This window comes from Cylas formicarius, unplaced genomic scaffold (assembly GCF_029955315.1).
Source record: "Cylas formicarius isolate icCylForm1 unplaced genomic scaffold, icCylForm1.1 PGA_scaffold_5__7_contigs__length_24384050, whole genome shotgun sequence".
NCBI classification, from domain to species: domain Eukaryota; kingdom Metazoa; phylum Arthropoda; class Insecta; order Coleoptera; family Brentidae; genus Cylas; species Cylas formicarius.
Window position 1 is genome coordinate 5,450,179 of NW_026844341.1, and position 23,882 is coordinate 5,474,060.

At 33.6% G+C, this 23,882-nt stretch overlaps 1 protein-coding gene across 7 annotated transcripts in view; it reads left to right on the forward strand.

Moving 5' to 3' along the window:
* LOC132702109 (A disintegrin and metalloproteinase with thrombospondin motifs 7) overlaps positions 1 to 23,882 on the forward strand; it is a 185,340-nt gene that overhangs the window by 99,734 nt on the left and 61,724 nt on the right. For 5 of the 7 annotated variants that reach the window (XM_060670546.1, XM_060670544.1, XM_060670543.1 and 2 more), the window contains exons 4-5: positions 17,802 to 18,001; positions 18,065 to 18,317. The exons of 1 other annotated variant lie outside the window; for it this stretch is intronic. In XM_060670546.1, the coding sequence (XP_060526529.1) occupies positions 17,802 to 18,001; positions 18,065 to 18,317 (453 nt within the window). Of the gene's footprint in view, positions 1 to 10,284; positions 10,391 to 17,801; positions 18,002 to 18,064; positions 18,318 to 23,882 lie in introns of those variants that run through there. One more of the 7 variants, XM_060670547.1, reaches the window with a different exon arrangement.

Below are 23,882 nucleotides of genomic sequence, written 5' to 3' on the forward strand. Positions count from 1 at the left end.
TTGGTCACTCTCCAGTGCCTTAGAATCTACTCTACACTTTTCTGAAATAGATTTTACCTTTATAGCTCTTGGTGGTGAATAATTTGTCATATTACATCTCTGATATTCACCTGTTTTTTGGCCAACATCGAATTCGTCGAAAACAGTGTGTATAAATTATCATGTGTTGCACATAAATTGATCAGGTAGTCCAAACAGTCATCGATATATTTTTTAAATGATATAAAAGTCATCTATATTCCTGTGAAAATATTTATACTCGCGCTCTATGGGAATATTTTCATTACGCTAACATATATGAGTATTTTCTACGAAAACACATTACATTTTTTGCATTCTTTGGTTCTTATATGCCTTCAAATGGAGGCATTTCGAAGTATGATCATTGTTAAGTTAGTAATATCGATGCTACCAATCGAAAGTCACTACAAATGTATTAGGAAAATAATCTACCAAAAGAACGCTGCTTTCATACATTTCAAGAGAAGGTACAGATTTCCATTCTATTACTTATTATTTATTGTTCTTCTGTTCATCCCTCTTCTATAATGGCCCACATACAGTGTATAGTTTGAATTAGATAGCTAGATAGTCAAAGCTCTGCAAATGCTCACTAAGACAAATTCATTTTAAAAATAGTCCGGCACAATGGAGTGCTAAGTGAATACCAAGTGTATTTATGTAGCTACCTATCCTGCGAGTAGTTCTAATTGACAAATTCTTTATTTGCCTAAAAAATTGAGGATTCATTAGTTGAAATTGGAAATATTATGAGATATTCATGAACACATATTTTAAGAATAGGGGAGCGAGGGATAACTTCGAACATTTAAGAAGAAAAAATCGTAGCCTTGAAACTATTGATAGTACCAAACTCTTGGAACTTTCGGCACTGTACTAACACACAATAACGCGTTTTACCACAAACCGAAACTTAATTTTAAGTACTCGACGCGCGTTTCGCCAACCAAGTTGGCATCTTCAGGAGAAGATTAAAAAAAACTAAACTTCAAGTTTAGTTTTAATCTAATATATTAAAATATATTATATTATAATATATTAAAACTAAACTTCAAGTTTAGTTTTAATCTAATATATTAAAATATATTATATTATAATATATTAAAACTAAACTTCAAGTTTAGTTTTAATCTTCTCCTGAAGTTGCCAACTTGGTTGGCGAAACGCGCGTCGAGTACGTAAAAATGAGTTTCGGTTTGTGGTAAAACGCGTTATTGTGTGATAGACAGATATCACAAATATAGTCTTTTTCTCCCTATACCGGACACTTCATTTAACATATCATCTATTTCGTCATCGTCACATAGGTTTTTCTCATTTATATCATCTTCATCTTTACTACTAGATAAGTTAAACACTTGTTTAATGACCGCCTTTTTTGTATGTACTTATCTTTTTTGTGTACTTTTTTACTCTTTTCTCTATTTCTTCTTTTATCATATTTTTCTTTTGTTTTTATTCCAATACCGGTTGTTTTGAACATCGTCTTTGTTGTTTTGGCAAAGGTCTAATTTCGTTAAATGAGTAATAATAAATACAATTGTCACCGGATTCAATATTCGCCGCTATCGGTTCTTCTGTGATTGGTTCAGCCGAATTCAGGGAAACATAAATATATAAATACACTAGGAATAAGAGGAAAATCCCAGCGTTTTCAGAACCTTTTACGGCGTTTTCTGCAGTAGAGATCAGTCATTAAAATCCTTTCATATGTCCTCCATTTTAAAAATAAGTCACATTCGTTATCGTAAGCATTTTTAAGGGAGGAATAAAAAGTCAAGTCCAGTGGCTGAATACGATGGGACGTGTGTGGAGGTATTGACAACATATGAATTCCATTGTCCTTACAAAAATTCTTAGATTTGTAATGATATTTGACTTGTATGATTGTCGAGAATCAAAAAAACAGGATTGTCTTTTGTAGTGTTATTTGTGTTGGAAAAATGTTTCAACCAAATGAGAAATTCATCTTCGATCAACAATTGTTCGCCATTGCCCGAAAATACATCTCAGAGTTTTTGTAGATAAGAATTTATAAAAAATTATAATATTTGAAAAAAATATTATACTAATGGTTAGATAAGAGCTAGACAATTATATTGGTTGCTAAATTTCAATAAAATATTAAGTTTTGTTATTAATTTACCTTAATATTGCAGAATCAAACACAATAACACGGCACGTGAAAACTTAACAAACGCCATTACTTTTACAACAGGCTACCTAGATCCATTTCCGATCTATTTGTTAACTTTTAATACAGTTTCCTATCGTACCACACTATTGTTGTCAATAGATGTCAGCATAAGACATAACTAGATGGTCGGCAGTATCCGCTATTGGGGATTACCCCCCGCTCCCCTAGTAAGACAAACCTGGGATTCTTAATTAGAAATGCGACAAAAATTCTAATTCTAAGGAAAATTGTTTAGTACAGTGGAAACTTGATACTTTGATACAGGTGATTAAACTAATAAAAAAGGAATTCTTTAACGTCATAAATTTTACCACTACACAACAGAAGAGTTGTGACTCAGTTACTTTATCTTTTTAAAATCATTAATAAAATAGCCTTTGATGAATGCAACATTGAGTTCGGTATATTTAAGTGTTCCACACGAAACACATTTAATAGGTTACGGAAGTATAACGTTATAATTTATTTTAGCATGTTATAAATGTTATTGATCTATTTTAATTTTGTTTTAATTATTTGCAGCAATAATTAATTTATAAGCTAGTTTTCTACTTAATTTTTTAAAGTTTAACTAAATTATTATTAAAAAATTATACCGCAAATTGTAAAAATATAAATTCATAAATAAGTAAACAAACCCAAAATTTATTTTGAAGTGCAATTCTTGTTGCTTTCGAAAAATATCGAATTTTTCGAATGCATACGCGCTTGGTAACAAAACTCATATCTCGGCAAGGGTCTATGCGTCTATTTTTTTTTCTCGATTTTGACTTTTGATTCGAAAATTGACATAAATATAGAGCTTAGTTTCCTAAAGGACCTATTAAAATCGAGGATTCTTGGGGATCGGGAAGTATTTTTAAAAATTTCAAAAGCGCATCTGTAAGGTATCGAGAAAAAAATCATTTCTCAAAAACGGTATACGCAATCGAAAAAAATCTTAAATTAGAAGACGCGTGAGATCCTGGTCAAAAACTTTTGTTCTGGATGATTTTTTGAGAATGTACAGGGGTGTGTCGGTAATTTGGAAAAATCTTTAAGTTTTGCTCCCTTTATAAGGATAATTGACAATAACTAGAAGGCTTTGATTCTGTCGTCTGTTTCTTTCACTTGACTATATAGTTCGCATGGACGGCTAAAACTTTTGTATTTAAGGTGTATTCTGTGCTATATCCTAAAAACGTCATAGGTGGCTCAAATATGTATCGGTGGACTTAAAATTTGGCGAGGAAGTAAAAATCCGTAGCCGCATCTAAACATCAGAAATTGCGCGTAATCAAATTTCACCAAATATTTTTAAAAATAATTTGAAAATTTTTCTTTGAATATTTTGACCTCCAGAAAAACATGATTTCCTCAAAAACTGTTCAACTGATCGGAAAAATTTTAGAACTAAGAAACGCGGGAGATCCTTGGCTGTGACATTCATTTTAGGCATTTGTTCGATTATATACAGGGTTTTTATAATTATGGACAAAAATCTAAAAGACCTTGAAACTTGCATTTTTCAGGAATAAATTATTAAATGTAAATCAACATTCTTAAAAAATATGACTAATCCTTTCAAACAGTGTTATAGGGAGCATCAAGAGTTACAATTTTTGTATTTTTAATTTTCATCTATCACATACCGTGCTCGAGATTTTTGTAAAAATCGATGTGAAAATCGCTATTCCTCGGGCTCGGTCTAGACGCGATCACATCGCTGACTATTATGGTGAACAGCATAGTTTCAGAAAAAAAAAATATTTTGTCGAAAACCATTTACGCTATTGGAAAAATTCTTGGACCAAGAAACGTGGGAGATCCAGGACTATAACTTCTGGCAGTTTTTCATGGTACGTCGGTAATTAACAAAAATTACCGTTTTCGTGGGTAAATTACTAGCCTTAAAAGAAAAACTATAAAACACTTGATAATTTGCTTTAAACAGTATTGTAAATTATGTCGAAAGATAATTTCAGGTTTCGCCTATCATACAGGATGCGGCAGATATTTGAAAAAAAAACTGACTGTGAAGTTCGACGAGATGGGAAAGACACTTTATACAGGGTGCATACACAATAAAATTATATCGATTTTGCGAAAGTTCTATTGTGGTCCACAGGAGCACGATAGAAAAACAATGCGTCCCTCTCGGGCAAGAAACCGCGAAGCGCCTTCTTTTTAAAATAGCGCTACAGTAACGATTTTTCGAAAGCAATCTTGTTACTTTCGAAAAATCTATGAAATCGTCCTAGGTCCTAGGGGACCCCTATTGGTACACAAATGATCAGAGTCGAAAAAAACTTTTTTTTTTCCGTCCGTTCTCCGTTCTCTGTCGACGCTTCATAAACACGCGAATAACTTCCGGACGACTTAAGACAGTGCGCTGAGGTTTTTCTCCTTTTAAACGCTCCACGAGATACATCAGCCTATAGGAAACGGCCGCGATCCGACGGTGGCGTCCATCTTTTTTTTGCGATTTTGGTCTGTTTTCCGTACATCGCTATGAAACACGATAATTGTCCGAAATTTGTAGCCATCGATTACAAAATTGGCACAAATATAGAGTTTAGTTCCCTAACGGAATCTATTGAAATTATGGGGACTGGTCGGTCGGGAAGTATTTTTAAAAATTTAAAAACCGCATTTGCAGGGTCTCGAAAAAAAATCATTTCTCAAAAAAGGTATTTACGATCGAAAAAATTCTCAAACCAAATGAAGCGCAAAATTCGAACAAAAAAATATTTACTTTTTATGATTTTTGAAAAATTTACAGGGTGCGACGGTAATTTGCAAAAAACTGAAAATTGGTCTCCCTTTGTAATGATAATTGACCATAACTAGAAGGCGGTGATTCTATTTATTTATGTATTTAAAATTTTCACATATTGTACAGGGTGTTCGGTATATTGCGTGCTATTTTCAAAAACGTCATAATTGACTCAAATATGTAGCTATCGATTTTAAATTTGGCAAGGAAGTAAAAGTCTGTACCCACATCTAAACAGAATTTGAGCGTAATCAAGTATCGCTAAATATTTTTTTTTAATTTTTGAAAATTTTTCTTTGATTATTTTGGCTTCCAGGAAAACATGATTTTCTCAAAAACTATTTAACGAATCGGCAAAATTTTAGATTCGGGAAACGCAAGACATCCGGGGCTATAACTTCCATTTCAGATAATTTTTCGATTACGTGCAGGAATTTTCAAAAAGACCGTAAAAATTGTACTTTTCGGGAATAAATTATTAAATGTAATTCAAAATTCATGAAAATATGGGCCACCTACGCTGTTCGAGATATTTCAAAAAATCCAAACGAAATACCACCATTTCTCGCGCCCAATTTAGACACCATTTACTCTACTGGAAAAATTCATATACCAGGAAACGTGGGAGATCCTGGGTTATAACCTCCATTTCAAACGTTGTTTCAATTATTTGCAGGGTGTGTCGTTTATGGGTAAAGAATCCAAAAGAACCTAAAAATTTCCGTTTTTTTGGGTAAATTGTTGGCGGTGAATGAAAAACTGTTAGATGAAGGGTGGGCGAAATATTTGAAAAAATATAATTTTAAATCGCAATTACCAGTACAAATTTTACAAAAGTTTGAAGTTCGACGAGATGTGAAAAACACTTTATACAGGGTGCACGCACCATTCAGGTACATTGCGAAAGTTCCATAGTGGTCCGTAGGAGCACGATAGAAAAACAATGCGTACCTCAAGGACAAAAACCCCGAATTGGCTTCTTTTCGAAATAAAAATCTGATCCGCGCTACACGCTACGAACTTGCCCCGCCCACCTACGATTTTTCGAAAACAATCTTGTTTTATTCATCTTGTCGATCAAAGAATTCTTCAGCATCCTCATATAATAACGATATAAAACTGAATAAAGACTGCAAAAGAAAAACAAAAATTGAAATTTTGAATTACAAATTTTGTAATCTCAAAAAACATGTGGTTCATTCGTTTCTTTTGTATAACATTTTTCGTCAGGCGATTTCTCGCGAACAATAAACAGCCAACAAGTAGGTACAAAGCAACGCTTAGCTTGCGTCGTCATTTAATCGAGTGCCTACTGCATCCCCGTGCCACCATGTTTATTGGCAAAGTTTGATTACAATCAAGCGGAGAAGATGTTCTCCAACTTCTCGAGACACAAGCGTTGCCGATATTGCCGCAAAAGTGCAATAACGGGTTAGTGAAAAGTTATTTTCGTCGAACTGTATGCCGCCGACGTGGCTTTTGTTATTTCACCATGACGTCGTGTCCGGCAAATTGAGTTTTATCCAGTGCACTCGACCTGTCTATGAAAGAAAAGTGAGGTTGATTTTATGATAGGAAAAAACTTTTTTTAAGACAATTCCACATACTAACGAAATACTTTTTACAAAGCTTCTGGATTCCTCCTGCGTCGATTTTCCTTGAGTCGAACTTGCTAACTTTTCGCCAATCATCCTGTTGGCTTCTTCAGAGCTTGACTCATACTGTTCAAGAAGAATTAGTGAAGCGAAAAGAATTTAAACATTATTTTTTTATGCGCTTTGCTCTATTTCTGTAAGGAACGTTGTGAGTTGTTGATGTTGTAAGAATGGACTTTTCTCTAGACTATCAATCGTAGTATGAGTGACGCGATCGTGATTGCTTACTTTGGCACCAGGTATCACATAATCGCAAAAAAGGATAATTTTCTCATAAATGCAACCATTATATAGTCAAATAAGCACCCAACAACCCAGTGAAAACCGCATCGCAATATCTTTATCCTAACACACAAAAGAAAAGCTATTATCTTCATTCGGGTTTAAAGGCCTTCGTCGATTGGAATTACTTCCTAACGTTTCGCTAGCACGAGTGGCGAGCTTCTTCAGAGGTCCTTCCATCTCCGATGTTGGACGTAGACTCACATCGGAGATGGAAGGACCTCTGAAGAAGCTCGCCACTCGTGCTAGCGAAACGTTAGGAAGTAATTCCAATCGACGACGGCCTTTAAACCCGAATGAAGATAATAGCTTAATAAAACGAAATGTCCAAAATCTCATAAATCAGCTGTCTATAGGTTGAAATGCGGATCTTGTCCTAAAATTTATATGGGACGAACCGGTAGATCCTTCAAGAAACGCATTAACGAACATAAAAGAGTGGTAGTAAAGTAGAAGTAGAAAATTAAATTTATTGGAAATCATGAAGATTAACAAAATGAGACAATCCAATGTATTGGTTAACGATCAATTAGATTTAAATACCTCTCCTTTATTGAACTTAAATTCTCGCAACAACATTAATTAAGTTTTAAGGGAGTTTGTAAATATTACATTTAAGAAAGACACGGTGCTGTCAAAACAATTGTCATGTGAAAATATATAATTTCGTGAAAATCTGAACTTTTATTTTTTATTTATTTTGTAAAATATTGTCATTTATTTAATATATATGTTAATTATAATTACTCTCATAGCTGACATATTTCTTCATTAAAAATTAGCTTTTAATACTGACTCAGTCATTAAGTATGGGGGAATAACTAGTTTTGATAATATTAACGTTTTTAATCCGTGGAATGTGGAAAACCATTTCTAAACTATCTAGATCTCCATGAAAACATTTTTTTAATTGTTAAATTAGATGTATTTGTTTGTAATGTCCAAGTTCATCGTATTCCAGGGCGTAAAAGTTTTATTTTAATTTTAAATACCGCTTGTTGTAATAAATAATAAAAAGCCTTTTATTTTATAAATGAAGACTAATAACAACACGTAAAATCGAAATGCTTCACAAAATTCAACTTTGTTTTAATTTGAACTTCTTAAATTCATATTTTTGGTTGCAATAGATACAAAAAATTTATCGGAAAATTATGTATTTTTGCGATGTATTAGAATACAAGGAACTGCTCTTGTGAAGCGACCTATTAAAATTAATTATTGTTAATAATTATAAATTTTTGTAGAAACCGAGTTTTAAAAATTAGAAAATAATTTTCAGCAGTTCCTTTTGGCCGATTTACTGATAACTTTTTTTAAAAGTTCTAAAAATTTGAAAATCACGTGGAGTTTCTTTCTTAAATCATGAAGATGTTAGAATTTCGAATTATCTCATAGCCAATGAAGCATTAGAAAATTGCTATATGTTGTTCACAGTTTCTTTTTATAAGTTGTGATCAGTTTGTCCTATAATATACTAGACCTTCATCAGTGAACTTAAGAGCACGCATGTTGCTAATGGTTGCATTTCCGACTCTTACTTCTGGACGAATTGAATTGAAAAAGGATAGTTTGGAATAATCGTTAAAGTACGTATGTTCCACAGGATTGGTCTTTTGGGGTCTTCTTGCAGATTTGCATTACTATTTTATTAATAAATGAAAGTCCTGACTAAAAGGCCACTTTTTCTTTGGTTTATTTCACTCTTCTCATTAATTTTCATTTATTGAATTCAATATAATGGCAAAATTCTAATATTCAAAAACTTCTAAAATTTGACCCTCAGTCTTTTATTAAAAACAATTAACAATTATAATAAAAATGCGGTTAAAAAAAAATCAAAAAAGAAACACTATTTTAAACAAACATTATTTTTTTAAGTAAATGTTCAAACAACCCTTCATTAACAGTTGAACAATATCCTAAGCGATCATAAAATTCATTTATAGCATTGCTTAGTTGATTCTGAAATGCGGTCACATTCTAAGGAAATGGCGTTTTGTAACTGGTAAAGATTTTCAAATTTAACATATTTTTGGATAAGACTTTTCAAGTGACCCCACAGGAAGAAGTCATTAGGCGAGATCAGGTGACTGGCTGGCCAAAGGATTCGCCAATGGATGAGCCAATAATATTCCCGTTTGAACTATTTCCCAAATACTTCTTAACCATACGGCAATTATGGACGGGATAGCCATCCATCTGGTCCCAGATCTTCTGATCTTCGCGAGCAACTTCTTCTAACGCGGGTTCAATTTGATTTTGTAATAAGCCTAAATCGGTTTCTGTCGTAAGGCTATAGTCCATAAAAAATGGTATGTTGTCCGCAAATTCCCACCATATCATTTATTTTTTGACAATATTGGCTTCTAGCATGAAAAAAACAACAAAACAAATAACAAAACTTTTGATCATTTGCTCCGTTGTTGAGTGTACAAATATAAAAATCCCTGTCATTATTTGCTTTTCCACCATTTCAAAATAAAATGCTACTCCTATTTCTTCATCGCCCTTCTGGAGCTCTTGGTGCTCCGTATTTATTGTAGAAATACTTGTGTTTTTTTTTAATATGCCCAATCCTCGTACTAATCACTTTGTTGTTTCTATATTTTCAGCTGAACATTTCTAGTTAATTATGGCGGTGCCTTTGGACTTGAACTGGGTAATAATACGTGTAATTGTTGAAATCAAAGGTGCAGTTTTAGCAGGAAAATAAACTGAAAACATTTCAGACACTGCTGTAAGACTGTTTCTCGCATGATACCAGTTAATTATGGTTACTTTTTCTTCATTTGAATAACGCATATTTAGCTTTAATTAGAGCGCATTTAATAACTTATAACAATCACAAATAAAAATGTTGTTACTGTCACGAATGTTCGTGTTTTCATTGACAAAATATATTTTACTGGTGTTTGATTGATAACCAAAACTATAACACATTTCTAATTTTGCCATCATATTTAATTCACTAATTGAAGATTGGCTTATTCAAATTTATTGAAACTCGGCACATGCGTTAATAATACCGGTCCCTTCAAAAAGTTATAAACATTAACATTCGACAATACATTACCAGGTAGAAGATTGTCACCCCAAAATTCGTTTAACAATCGTTCGTTTAACAACAGACAAAGAAAACAAATCTCCGTTACTACCCGTCTGGCTTTATATAAAATTCATTACAAGCTTTCCAGTTCGGTAGACGGAATCGACTTTATCTCTCAGTACGGCCCTGTAGGCGTCTCAGCCTTAAACACCGGCAATTAAAATAGGCATCCGTTTTATTCCGTGAGATGGAGGGGGGTAATGAATAATGGACGAGTTTATTCGTGGCGAATCCAGCATAATTCGTGATTTATGCGATTGCGTGGGCAAACGTAGGGCCGAGGAGGTGTTACCAACTTCGTTTAGAATATTAACGTGTTGGGTAGTGAGATTGGAAATTAACGACTAGAGAAGCGACTCGTGTGGGAAAAGGTAAGATATTTTGCAACGCCTCTGACAATAGGAGAGGCATCTTTTAACAATATGCCTGTATATCGGTTGGTACGGAACTTTCGACCCTCAAAGAAATCACCTTTTGGGATGGTTTTTAGCGTTTTGCCCGTAACCTCCGACTTCCACCAGAAAATGTTATACGGGTTTTTATTTTTCCTTTCCAACGCTCATGATGGGAAGACAAAAATTAGCCAACCGTCGTCTGCGATTACCTTGAGGATTATTACTGTGAGCAAAAAATGTTCCACCCATTCAATTTATCTTGATAAAATGTTAATTGATTGTAAACTTCTGGTTTTTAGAGATATCAAGATAAACTAAAAAGCGAACTGTGGTTAGTAGATCAGTAGCCAAGTTTTTTTTCCAAGTGACGTATAAAATAAACCACTATCAATTTTCTGACATGTAGGCCTGCATCATATTTTTTTTTAAATTGAACGTCCTGTATATTATATATGTGTTTAATAGAATATCTTATTCCGATTACAATGATGTAAAACACTTTATATCTTGTCCACTTGTGTTTGACAAATAGGCAAAAATAAGAATTCTTTATATGATTTCAAAGAGTGTCCTGACTGACAAATAACAATATGTTTATGTTTGACATATTAGTAAACAAACTTGATGGTTGAATTTGTGTCCACGTAATTATTGTTAAAACGGTTTTTCGCGAATTTACATACGTAAAAGGAGTGATATGCTTCAAGTATACTTTTGTATTAAATGCTAAAAAGGTATGCCGAAATAATAATGTTTTAAATGAAGAAAATAAGGCAAACATATTAGGATTCTATGAAGCACATCCAGTTTTCTCGATTACCAGAGTACATGAAGCGACAGGTATTTCTCGGGCGTCAGTCCACTTAGTTTTGAAATAATATAAACATAATGCATTTAGACTTGGTAAAACTCAAAAGCTGAGTGTAGAAGAATGTCAAGGGAGGATACAGAATAATAATTTTTTGAAATATATGGACTGATGAAACTTCGTTCACTACAAGAAAAGGTTGTAATAGACAAAATACGCTATGTCATAGATGGGCATATTTTGAGTCCGATATTTATAGATCAAAAGTTAATTGGACATCATTATTTGCAACTCTAAGACAGCACCAAATATAACAATATGATTTACCCCGCAATATATCAGCCCTATGGCGTATGCATATGGCAGCAAGACGGTGCCCCTCTTCACAATGTTGTGCAAGTTAAAAATGTTCTTATCATATCATATCCCAGGGGTTGGATAGGAAACAGCGGAACTATGAACAACCCCGACTCAAGTTTAATGGATTTTTTCTTTCACGTTGACAAAACTCGTTGTAATAATGTCGTGGAACTTCGACAAAGGATTTCAGAGGCAATTAATGAGTTAAGAGACAATCCGGATAAGTTACTAAATGCAAGACATCATACAATTAGAGTGTATGAAAAATGTGTTCATGGAAATGGTGGTCACATACAGCAGTATATAGAATAGAATTTTTTACTTTAGTGTGTCTTGTGATTTTTAGTGTTTTTATTCTACTTTAATTTGTCAATAATTATTATTGCAGTCAATCACAGCACTCTTTGAAATTACATAAAAATTTTCTATTTTTGCCGATTTGTCAAAAACGAATCGATTCAGTGTAGTAGCCAGTTTTTTCTGAACGGTTTCGTCGTTTTGAAATAAAATGAAGTTGTTTTTTTTATCGGAACACCCTGTGTCTTATAAACGAATTTTATTCCACTTGGTATGTACGTGTAAAAAATGTATATCAGTATGGGGTTATTTGTATCATGATTTTTTTCAATTTTCATGAATATGTTTGCGGTAAACGTTGGAAAAAAGATTAATTAAATATCTAAAATACCTACCTTATTCATTCCTGACAGTAACTAATATAATTTGCATGAAACCAACTTATTTTAATATTAACATTTAACTTGTAATATTTCACATAACTTTACGACCTAGATATTAGAAAAGATAACGAGAGCCTAGACAATTATTTAAAATGATTTGGAACTTAAAAAATACTAAATATTAGCATTTTTTTGCAAATCTGTACATAATCATTTTACTTTGTAAAGCCCAACAAAACCGCTCAAAATGTCGACCATTTTCTCTAACGTACAACCTCCTTTCAATCCTTTTCAAAGCTTTCACAATAACATGAGTAGCATTCGCAAACTTTCAAAGCTGCCTCAGTGGCTGCTTTGCTATTGTTTGCACCCTAATTTCTGGGTTCCTCGCTTGCTAAAACATTTCTTTCATATATTTTTGTATATTTCTTTGGACGAAGCTTTAAATACGATCCAAATCTAAGTAAATTCGCATTTAGCTTAAATATTGTAGCACGTTTTAGTTGTGCCCCCTTTGGAAACCTTAAAGTAAAAAAAATATCTTAAGCGACATTCCGCTACTCAACAAAATACAGTCGTCAGTGACATTTTCTTCGCAAATATTGAAGCATTTAATTATGTCGTATTTTTCGAAGACATTGTTTTAAATGCTATTCTTTAATATATTTGATAAGACAACAGAGTAAATTAAGTTTATTACAAAAATGCTTCACTTTTTTGACAAGGATATAGACATGTGCTGTTTCTTGCATACTTTCTTTTAATATGGTCAACGTATTTTTTTACGACAAAAATTAGTAGTGTTCCTGGTTAGTGGTGTTAGAGAAAATGGGTTAAAAAATGATTAATTAATTAATTCTTTTAATTTATACAAATAAGCACATACTGTTATACATTTTTTGAGAAGCTCGTACTAAGCGGAATCAAACTTTATTTTTTTTTCTCAAATAGACGAGACATTTATAAAAATTCTGACTACGCTACTGAATTCTACGTAAAAATCTATATCGGATTGGCTTTTCATCTTTCAGAAATTTCGTAGAATACCCGAAATACGAGGGGTGCCCGAAATTTCAAATTTCAAAAATCACCCTGTATTTTAAAAACTAAGCAATTGATGAAAATGGTGTCTTTTGTTTCACAAAAAACTACCAAAGGTTTGCAACCCCAAAGCTCAATCGTCACTAACAACGGGCCTACCCCGAAAAAAATGGCACACAGTGTACACAACCGAAATTAAAGACCAATTCTCTCTCTACAAAGCCCACATAAAAAACTATTTATGAGCAAGTGTTTATGGTCATGTCATAATTTTTTATACCTATGCTTATTTATTTTGAGGTTGTTTCCACATGACTCCTGGATGTAGAGTTTTCTTATGTCACCACAACGGCATTTAAACTATATTGTTGTGCAGCGCAAACCATTTCAGACAGCTGCATCGCCTCAGGATACGATCTTTAGATTTGGGTCATATTATTTTGACGTTTGTCAATTCTGACGGTCGTTTATCAAGGTTCTCAAGTAATAGATGCAATTTTAGAGGTTTCTTTATACAGCTTGGCGGATAAATTTTAAGCATATTTAGCAGTTTCCGATTATAGAAATAATCCCGAAAAACCTTAAAACCGTCCTAGTTAGCAAAGATATATCTTATAAATTTATATAAATAATAAATTAATATTTTTGTTCGTATTTCATGTCCCACTTAACATAAATTCTTCTTCTTAATCGTATTCTCATGTCTGAGAAATCGTGATCTCACGGAATCGTGTACATCCGTCATCCATACTTGTCTATCCATTGCTTCCGTTAGTAAACCTTGCAGGGGCGTATCCGTGATTTTCTTTACTTGGTCTATCCATCTAACAGGTGACCTGCCCTCTGTCGTTTTTCCTTTCCCTGTATTATCAATTTCTCCAAGTTGTCGCCATCTCGTCTTGTGGTGTGTCCAAAGTATTTTAAGATTCGCCTCTTAGTATAGATTCATTGGTACGTTTCTCAGTCCATAAAATCCGTAGCATACGTCGCCAATACCACATCTCAAAGGCCTGGTGTTTTCATAGTCCAGGATTCCGCTCCGTACAGAAAGATTGAGAATACAAGAGATTTAACCAGTATAACATAAATCGATCACAAAATGATCATAAAGTGTTCTCTATTAAAAAGCTCTCGGTAGGTGTACTACAATAGCGAACTGATGTTGATGTCTTACACTATTTTTAAACAAAAATTTATAGATATATAGCTTCTTTGACAAGGATAACTTTAAACAAAACCATCTTACCTTTCGAGATGTAAGCTATATACTTAAAGCTTCTTTTGCCACAATGCCAAGACCGGAATTAATACAACAAATGAGGCGGAAATTATGCTTTGCTTTTTTCTACTAACTAAATTAGTTTTATGTCGCGCTTGGAGGAAACGTAGTCATTAACCTAACTGAATTTCAAACGGCAATGAAATCGTGATTTTTCAGTTTCAATTATTTTATCCATTACTTGTATTAACATGAATTTCAAGAATTAGAGTTGCTTGTAAGTTTTTCCGCCGAAATTTAAAGAAATATTAGAATTATCCACTTCTTTGGATATTTTGGGACACGGTGGGACAACTCGTCGCAGTTTCTTTTTCAGCAGTTTCAGCAGTTTTCTTTCATGGCCCATTCCTTGTATTCTCTGGAGCTGACTTTTGAGTGGTCACCACTTTCGCTAGGGTTTTGTTAGTTTTCTCCAGTCCCATTCGATTAAACTTTGTCTTCACCACAAACGAATAATGGAAAAGCAATATGGAATATGGTGCAAATGGTTGTGTGACTTCGCCGATCAACTAAGTTATTAATTAAAATATATCATTAGTGATTTAAAGATTTATGATTTCGGATTGCCTTGTGTAAAGCAGAGCATTAAAATTAAACTGACTGGATATCATCAGCAGATGTTTTTAAGTAGCGAAGATTATATGGTGGAATATTTTTTTTTACACAGTGAACAACAATATGGAACAACTTCACGTATTGGATTGCAAATAAAAATTCTCGCACATGTCCATCACAATTCTTTCTTCCTTTTTTCTTCCGCATTTTTTGCAGTAAATAGTGAATATACAGGGTTAATCCAAAAGTAGATGTCGATACGAAGTTCCTTTTTCCAATTCATGTAGCTTACTCGACACCTATTTTTTACTGTTCATGAGCACTGAGAAATTTAATTTTGAGATAAACAGGTAAATATCTAGTACCAGTAAAGCTCTTAAATTACAATTGCATTACTGTCAATAAAGAAAGTAAAGATGGCGTACCTTAATGAAACTCGAAGAGTTGAACTTTTAAAAACAAAACGTGACCTCAAGAAGAACTTTGTAAATTGTTACATGACCAGATCAACAATGGGTAAAATTGACAGGAAATTTATAGAAAAAGAAAATGTAAAATATAGTCTACGGCCAGGTCGCAAATGTTAAACATTTTATTTTTCCATCTTGTCTCTTCTGAAGTAGCTTCAAATAATAATGTTGAACAATGAACTGCTTGGCGTGTATTTAAAAAAGGAAAATATCATTCGTATAAGATTACATTACTATCGCAGACTACAGTTCTGTGAAACTATGATGGAAGTGCAACACAAATCCATTTTCTATCGTCCGATACTATTTAGTGATGAAGCTAAGTTTGGCTTGAAAGGCACGGTAAATAAACAAAAATTAAAGTATTGGAGTACAAATAATGCCCGATTGATGCACAATATCCACAAAAAATAAACATTGTGTTCGCATTTCACTCTGTACCTGCTTATATATTGTTTGAGGGGGGAGGAACTAAAAAAGGGGCACGAGCATCGTCTCAGATGGATTGGAGTCTTGAGTCGCGGTTAAGATTGTTTGTTTGCTTGTTTATTAGTTTCTATAGATTCTCGGATTTTTCTTTGATAACAGAATTGATTACATGCAAGAATTTTAGTTCTTCGGCGACTGTTGATGATTTTATTTGTTTTAGTTTTAATTCTCTTTGATGTTCTTTGAGCCTAGTTGATATTTTTCGTCCGGTCTATCCAAAGTATTCTTTGCTGCATATGGATGGAATGCTCCTGGCATCTCAAACGGATTTTGTTTTTGGCCGGATCGAAGATATTGAGAGATTTTTGGACAAGTGGTAAATTTGGTTATATTTCTTAAAAACTTTTGATATGTGATCAGTGATGTTTTGAATATAAGGAAGGACAACAGTATTACTAGAGAGAAGAGCAGATGTAACGTGACTCCAACTGAGATACTTTTACGGATCTCTAAACAAGAGGGCTAATAACTCATGATTTTTGGGACGGATGATGATGTGATAACGCAATAAGGTATCGGTCGTGTCCTTAGATTTCCTGTAAATACAGTGATAGGTCTGATTTTCTATTGATAAGAATATCTAAGAATCTATTAGTTTCTATTTCAGTGGTAAAACGTATGTTTGGGTGTATAAAATTTATATGGCTCAGAAAATCTAGTAGGGATTGTTGATCACGAGGCCAAATAACAAAAGTATCATCAACGTAGGTTTTTCATAATTTTGGTTTTAGATGAAAGGTGTCGATGGATTTTGAATTTGACCGTTATAAAAAAAATATGTTTCGGACTAGCATTTTTCAATGAATATGAAAAAATTTGGTTCCACATGCTCGGAATTTAATGTACCTAAATTAATGTGGAAGTAATTTAGTAAAAAGGGATTCTATGTTGACTCTAACCATAATATCCTGTGGAACTAATGCAACGCTTTTTAATTGTTCAATCGTTTGAAAGGAATTAAGTACAAAACCCTGTAAAGGGTTTAAATATAGATGCAAGATATTTTCCATTACATATTTCTTATTTAACGCACAAAATGCATTTTCTTCAAATCCAATTGATCTATTTTTGTTCAGCTTGATTTTTCAGTTCCCCCACATTTTAAATTAAAGTTTAATTGTCTGCGTTAGATCGCAGTCATTAAGTTTAATTTAATATTTGGTGCTCCTCTCAATATGTAAATATGTAATATATATAATAGAGTGAACGCAGCATTGTAGCGTTTACACATCCATTGATTTAAAAATAATCCGTTCACATTTCACATTACTACAGTCCCATAAATACCGATATAAAATGCTTACTCATTAAAATTGGATGGAGCGTCGATCTTCGCCAACATTCAATATGCAAATTTTGGGCTAATGCTAAAATTCTGTTAAAATAATTTTTAGTTTAATTTCCATATATTTGCGCTTTACACATACTCTCTAAATCTTTCAAGTATAGTCCGTAATATTCTACACCCTTTCTAGTTTTCTGGCAAATCTGTGACATGATGGAAACATTCTTGGCTTCATGGAAAATTGGGAGACACCACAGGTTTTATTAATGTTAGTGTTAGTATACTAGTTAATCCGTATCTGCCTTATTTTCTCGTCTAATCACAATATAATTGCGGTTGGAGTCTGTGGATTTCTTCACATTCCTTCAGGCTATGACTTTCTTTACGCTGCACTTACAAAAGCATTTCGTTGCTGTGTAGGCGGGTATGATCCAAACCAACCACGGGAAATATTACCTGGAACCCGCCTACCATCCCGACAAATCCGTAGCCCCGGGACATCCGCACTTGGTCTACAAACGGTCGGCCGTCTCGTCGATGGTGACGAAGAAGAAACGTAAGAAAAAAAGGAAACGTCAGAGGGCCAACTGCGGCACCAGGGAACCAAAGCGATGGACAGAGTAAGATCATCATTTAAAGCACCTCATTTAAAGCCATGTCGGCATTAAATGTTTCGTTTGTAGGTTGGAATGGAAAAGGCAGTTGGGCAAAGTGAAGGTGCAACAGAAAGCGCATAAGCACAAACACAGGGTGCAAATTTTAAACGTCAAACAATCGCAATTGAAAAAACTCAGGTATAAGCATATCAGCCAGAGGGAGAAGCGGTCGGTGAGCAAACCACAATACGTCGAAACCCTGTTGGTTGCCGATTCCAGTATGGTCGATTTTCACCAGGATGGTGACATAGAAACATACATTCTCACCATTATGAATATGGCAAGTAGTTTTGAGCAACTAATAATCACGGAAATTTAAATACCATTATTATCAATAGGTCCTTTAATTCTACTCGTTTTTTTTTTCTCATTCCTAATTTTCTATTCCCTTTTCAAAGTCACCAAACGAGAATTTGAAACATTAAATTCCAACTGCCACGTCGCGTCACGTCATCTGTCTTACTGGATGGCCCTTTGAGGCTGGGTTGTCTTCCTAATAACAATTTGTTTGGAACGTTATTTTAATATTATAAATCTAGTGCTATCCGAAATATTTTTGATAAAATGAAAAATTACCAAGCAGAAACAAGGGATTGTCAAATCAAAGAAAAGAAGACAAATGCCAGTAATCTTTCTCGAGTACTAGTACTATTACTTGTACATGTTTCGGTTAGGCTATCGCCTTCCACATTACGTCTGGAAGATCTGAAAGATTAAATCGATAGTACAGGGTGAGTAAAGGTCTTTGTCCCATTGGTTTCAAAAGTTATGACAACATGCATACAAACGTTAGAATGCACAATTTAAAATAATTCTAAAGTATACAGCGGTGGCTCAGAAAATCGTGAATGAAACATACATTTTTAGAAAATGGAAACCATATTTTAATTTTTTTGTAGTTCTTTCTAGAATTCTTCAACTTTATTTTTTAAGGCAGATCCCTCATATTTCATTTTAGCGGTATTCGAAGATGACGCTAAAGATAGGTGCCTGAGAATTGTACCGATTGTCACCTGCTATATTTGTGTTTGTGTACTCAGAATGGCTACGAAAAATTAAACTATTGGAAAAGCTATTAGGTTTAAGTGTGTATTATTATTTAAAAAAAAAAAGAAGAATTTTAAAAGCAATTTGAAATAAAATTGAAAAATGGGATGTTTCATTGAAAAAAATATGTTTTATTCGTCATGCTTTGTTGAGCCACCCTGTATACTTCAACATATTTTTTTCTCTATCGTTAACTCACCCTGTACATATGAAAAATCTGAAAGATGATGGTTGACAATATACAACTGCTTGCGTATCAATCCGCTCTGGTAGCCTTGGTTTTCCTTTCATTGAAATCTTTCTTTAGTTAGTAAAAAAATCTCGAACTTTTTTGCGAAACGAAACGATATTCGTGCCCTCGACGATGTTCAAAAATGGCACCTGAAACGGAAATTACTGTTAAATTTGTAGGCCACAATAGGCACATCGATTTTTAATTTGATTGTAGACCATTACTACCCGATCTAAATTGTATCGCTTCAGTATTGCGTGTAATGGAAAGGAGAAAGATCGATTCAATCAAATTATCGGAATGTTTTCGAAACGCTTGCAAATCGTTTCCGCCGACTTCGCCGAATTAGCACTCGAATAGAATACAGGCAGAATAACTCTAAAAAATACGATCAGTGCTGAGGATGGTAGAAGGTCGCTGATAAAACTAGCGAACTGGCCACAAATCCGATTTCTGATTAACGTCGTATTATGACACATAACTAGCATGATTGTTAAGACCTCTCAATGATCATGGATTTCAAAAGTTATGTGAAAACGGTAAATAGAGAACATGTAATAATTATTAGGATGCTTAAGTAAAGTTCGCCAACGATATACCGTTTTTGCAACCAAATATGGCTTTGACCTCGGAATTGTTAGGATGCCCAAATAAAGTTCGCCTAAGGATATACCGTTTTTACAACCTTTTATGGTTTTAACTTCGGAATTAATTTAATTGTTGTAAAGCAGAAGCGACCATTCGTTTCAGCAGCTGTACCACAAGTCAGGGCCGTATTTAGGATGTTAGCCGACAAGAACTGCGCCGTGCAGACTGTTGTATTTTAAGAGGAGGAAAATTTTCTTTGATTGAACTGTCTGTTATATTAATTCACATTAATGTACTTTTTATAAATCTTACTAAAGCAGTCCCTACTTGAGGTAGATCGATTTCAAGTTGAAACTGATTTGCAATTAACCGCCAAGAAAGGATGGACTGATGATAACAGCAGTAAATGTTCGTTGGATGTGCCGGTCTCGCGGGGCAAACGAATAATCATACTACATGCGGGCTCTATTAAAAACGCTTTGTTGCTTGGTTTTCTGAAAAATTGCTTCCTAATATTCCACTAAACCCTGTTGTCGTGATGGACAACGCCAGCTACCATTCTGCACAAGCGGAAAAAATAGCGGATTCATCATCGTCTAAAGAAGTCATTCAAAATGTTTTGCTTGAAAATGATATGTATTTTGAAAATTCCTACACAAAGAAGGAGTTTTAATCCGATAGAACTGATATGGGAACAGCTGAAACCCAGTTTAAGAAGAACCAATACCTCGCTGAAATTTAGTTCTGGGCAATCGAATTAACTAGAAGTGAAATAGGAAAAATATCTGCTTCTAGTTGGAAAAAATTTATAGATCATGTCATCGTAGAAGAAAATATTTACAGAAGTCGACGAGTGCCAGACGATAGTGACTACTTTGATGTAGAATAACTTATTTTTTTATAAATATTGTTTTATAGCTAAATATACTAAATTTACTTTAACGTAACAATGGAATTTTCACTGCACTGAATACTAATAATTATTGTGGGATAAAAAGAGAAACACAAGCGAGGTGGGATTGCGGTTAGGTTTTCATAAAAATTAACCAAAGTTAAATACCATACTATGTCGTAAAAACGGTATCTGTTGGGAGAAAAATAAAATTATTTCTTCTTTAATTTTTTAATTAATAATAATACATACCTTAACCTAATAGTTTTGGTTAAAAGTTGTTTTCCTTAAATGGCAAAATAACTTTATATTTTCTAAAGGATCTTACAAAAACCTACAGCTTTTATTAATTAAGTCATATATTGATTTTACTATTCCCTTCTGTAATATATGTAATTATACACCGCACTGGAAGTGTCACTTTACCACGCGAGTTTCTTGTCCAACAGATCTGAGTCATTTCGGAAATTTCCGGGCTATTACCGCGAGCATTTTGGAGGCAGTCAGATGTTTTTAGCCTTGAATTTTGACGTTTGCCAATTCTGATGGTCATGTCAGTGAATGTATTTGTGTTCTTCTGCTTCTTCTTATTCCTACGTTAAGTCCAATGACTTGTGTTTACTGGTTAATATTTAATCTTATTTGTGATTCCGATGACCAGCTATCTTGCCATCTTTTTTGTGGTCTTTCTCTTGATCTTTTTCCCTCGAGTTTTCCATCTCTTGTGATATTTTCTAATCTGGGCTCTTCCATTCTCGTTACGTGTTGATTCCAATTTCTTATTCTCTCTCGTCCCCATCTTACTACATCTTAAATATTACATTGTTGTCGGATATCTTCGTTTCTTACATGGTCTCGTCTAGTCTTTCATATTATGCATATTAATGTTTTCAGTTCAGTTTTGTTTTCTTTGTATCGGCTCTGCTTTCTATGGCATACGTAAATATTGGTCTTATATATGGTTTATAGATTCTTGTTTTCGTTTCTATTCTATTCTTAGATGTTTATTTCTCTACACTATATCCCTTAATGCACCTGTTGTGGCTGCTGCTTTCCTTACTTGGTATATCATCTCTTGGTAAATACCTCGGTGGATTGTTACATCTACTCCTAAGTATCTTGATGACATTACTTGCTTTATGATAGATAATGTTAGACATTCAGTTTTCTCTCTTGATATTGCCATATTGTATTCTTTTGCGGTTTTATTAAATATGTGTAATATGCTTCGCTATTAGATATCAGTACCGCATCGTATTTATGTTTCCTATTTTGTATCCTGTTAGTCTTTTTACTTTTTCTATCATTTTATCCATAATCAGGTTAAATAGAAACGGACTTAAGCTGTCTTCTTGTCTTATTCCTGTGTTTACCTTTATTTCTTCAGATACCTTTCCCTCAGCTTTTATCTTAGTAGAGCGGTTGTCATTGAGTTCTTCTATGGTTCTTATTATTTTAGGAGATACATTTTTTTCTTTAAGTAAGTATACTATGTCATTAAGTTGTATTTTATCAAACGCTTTTATTAGGTTCACGAAACCCATGAAGATAGGGTTGTATTGACTTTTAAACTAACTGGCTAGTTATAAAGATGACATCAGTTGTTGATCTGTTCTTTCTAAAACCTTGCTGTTTTTCGAATATCGGAATGGTTGCTCTTAGTCCTTCGGCTATGATTTTGGTGAAAATTTTCGATATTGTATAAAGCAATGATGTTCCCCTATAGTTCGATGGCTTGTTCTTGTCTCCTTTTTGAAATATTAATATAATCAAACTTTTATTCCACTCTAGAGGTATCTTATCTTCTTTAATTATTTTATTGAAAATGTTTGTTACTTTTAGTCCTCCATATTTAATTTGTTCTTTTGTGATCGTGTCTTTTTTCTGGTGCTTTTCGTTTTATCAGTTCTCGTATTGCGTTCTTCACGTGGTTTTCTGTTATTATCCAATTTGAGCCCATTGTTTCTGTTTTGTCTTGAGCATTATTTTCTTTTGAGTTGTATAGATTTTTAACTATTTTGTGCATGCTTTCATTTTTATTCAGTTAATTTTTATGTATTCATTTATAGGTCTTTTAGTTGATCGTTATAGTTTCCACACTCTTTTCTGACTTTCATAAAAATCGTTCTACATGTCTTTCGTGAATCTTCCCCAATATTCCTCTTTGATGGTTTTTATCCATGCGCTCTATTTCTTGTTGTTATATAGGTTGCGTGTGTTTCTGCTGTTTTGTTGCTTCTATGTTTTAGGTATGCGTCTCTTTTTTCTTTGCATATGACTTTTACCTCTTCCGTAAACCAGGGTTTGTTGGCGTTTTTGTTATTTACATTTACCTTTCTTGTTCCAAGTGCTTCTCTTGAAGATGTTATTATGTTGTTTGTTATTTTTTTCTAGCATTGTTCCACATCATCGTTATTGTGTGTGTGTTATTTCGTTTTCTTCTATTTTTAATTCTAGTCTGTTTTGATACAGAGTTTTTGTGCTTTCGTTTTCTAGTGATTCTATATTAGTTTTCTCTATGTAATCTGGTTGGTTTTTCATCAAAGGTCGTTTCTGCAATTTGATTCTGATTAACACTGATGCTATGTTGGCTGAGGATAGTACTCGAACATCCAGTATGTTTTTGGGCGGTATGTTTTTTTTAGTTCGTTGTGTGCACATAATTCTATTAGTATTTCTCCTTGGTCGTTTACTACATGTTCATTAAATTTTTCTTTTACTCTATCTAGTGTTTCGTTTCCCACTCTTGCGTTCAGGTCTCCCATAATAATTATTCTGTCTTTAGATGGTATGTTATTAAGTTCGTCTTGTATCTGGTCGCAGAAGGCTACATATTCTTTCCTTGGTTTGGGCGCATCTGGTGCATAGGTCGATATAATGTGCGTTGATGTTCTTTCAATATTCAGTGTTGCTATTAGTAGTCTATCATTTACATACTTAACGTCAGTTATGTGTGGTATAAATTTTTCATTTATTAATAAACCAACTCCCGAATTTGTTATTTTATCGGTTTTCTCTATGCCACTATATAATATAAGGTTGTTCGGAAAGTCATTTCGTTTTTTCCCGTGAGAGGACTTAATTAC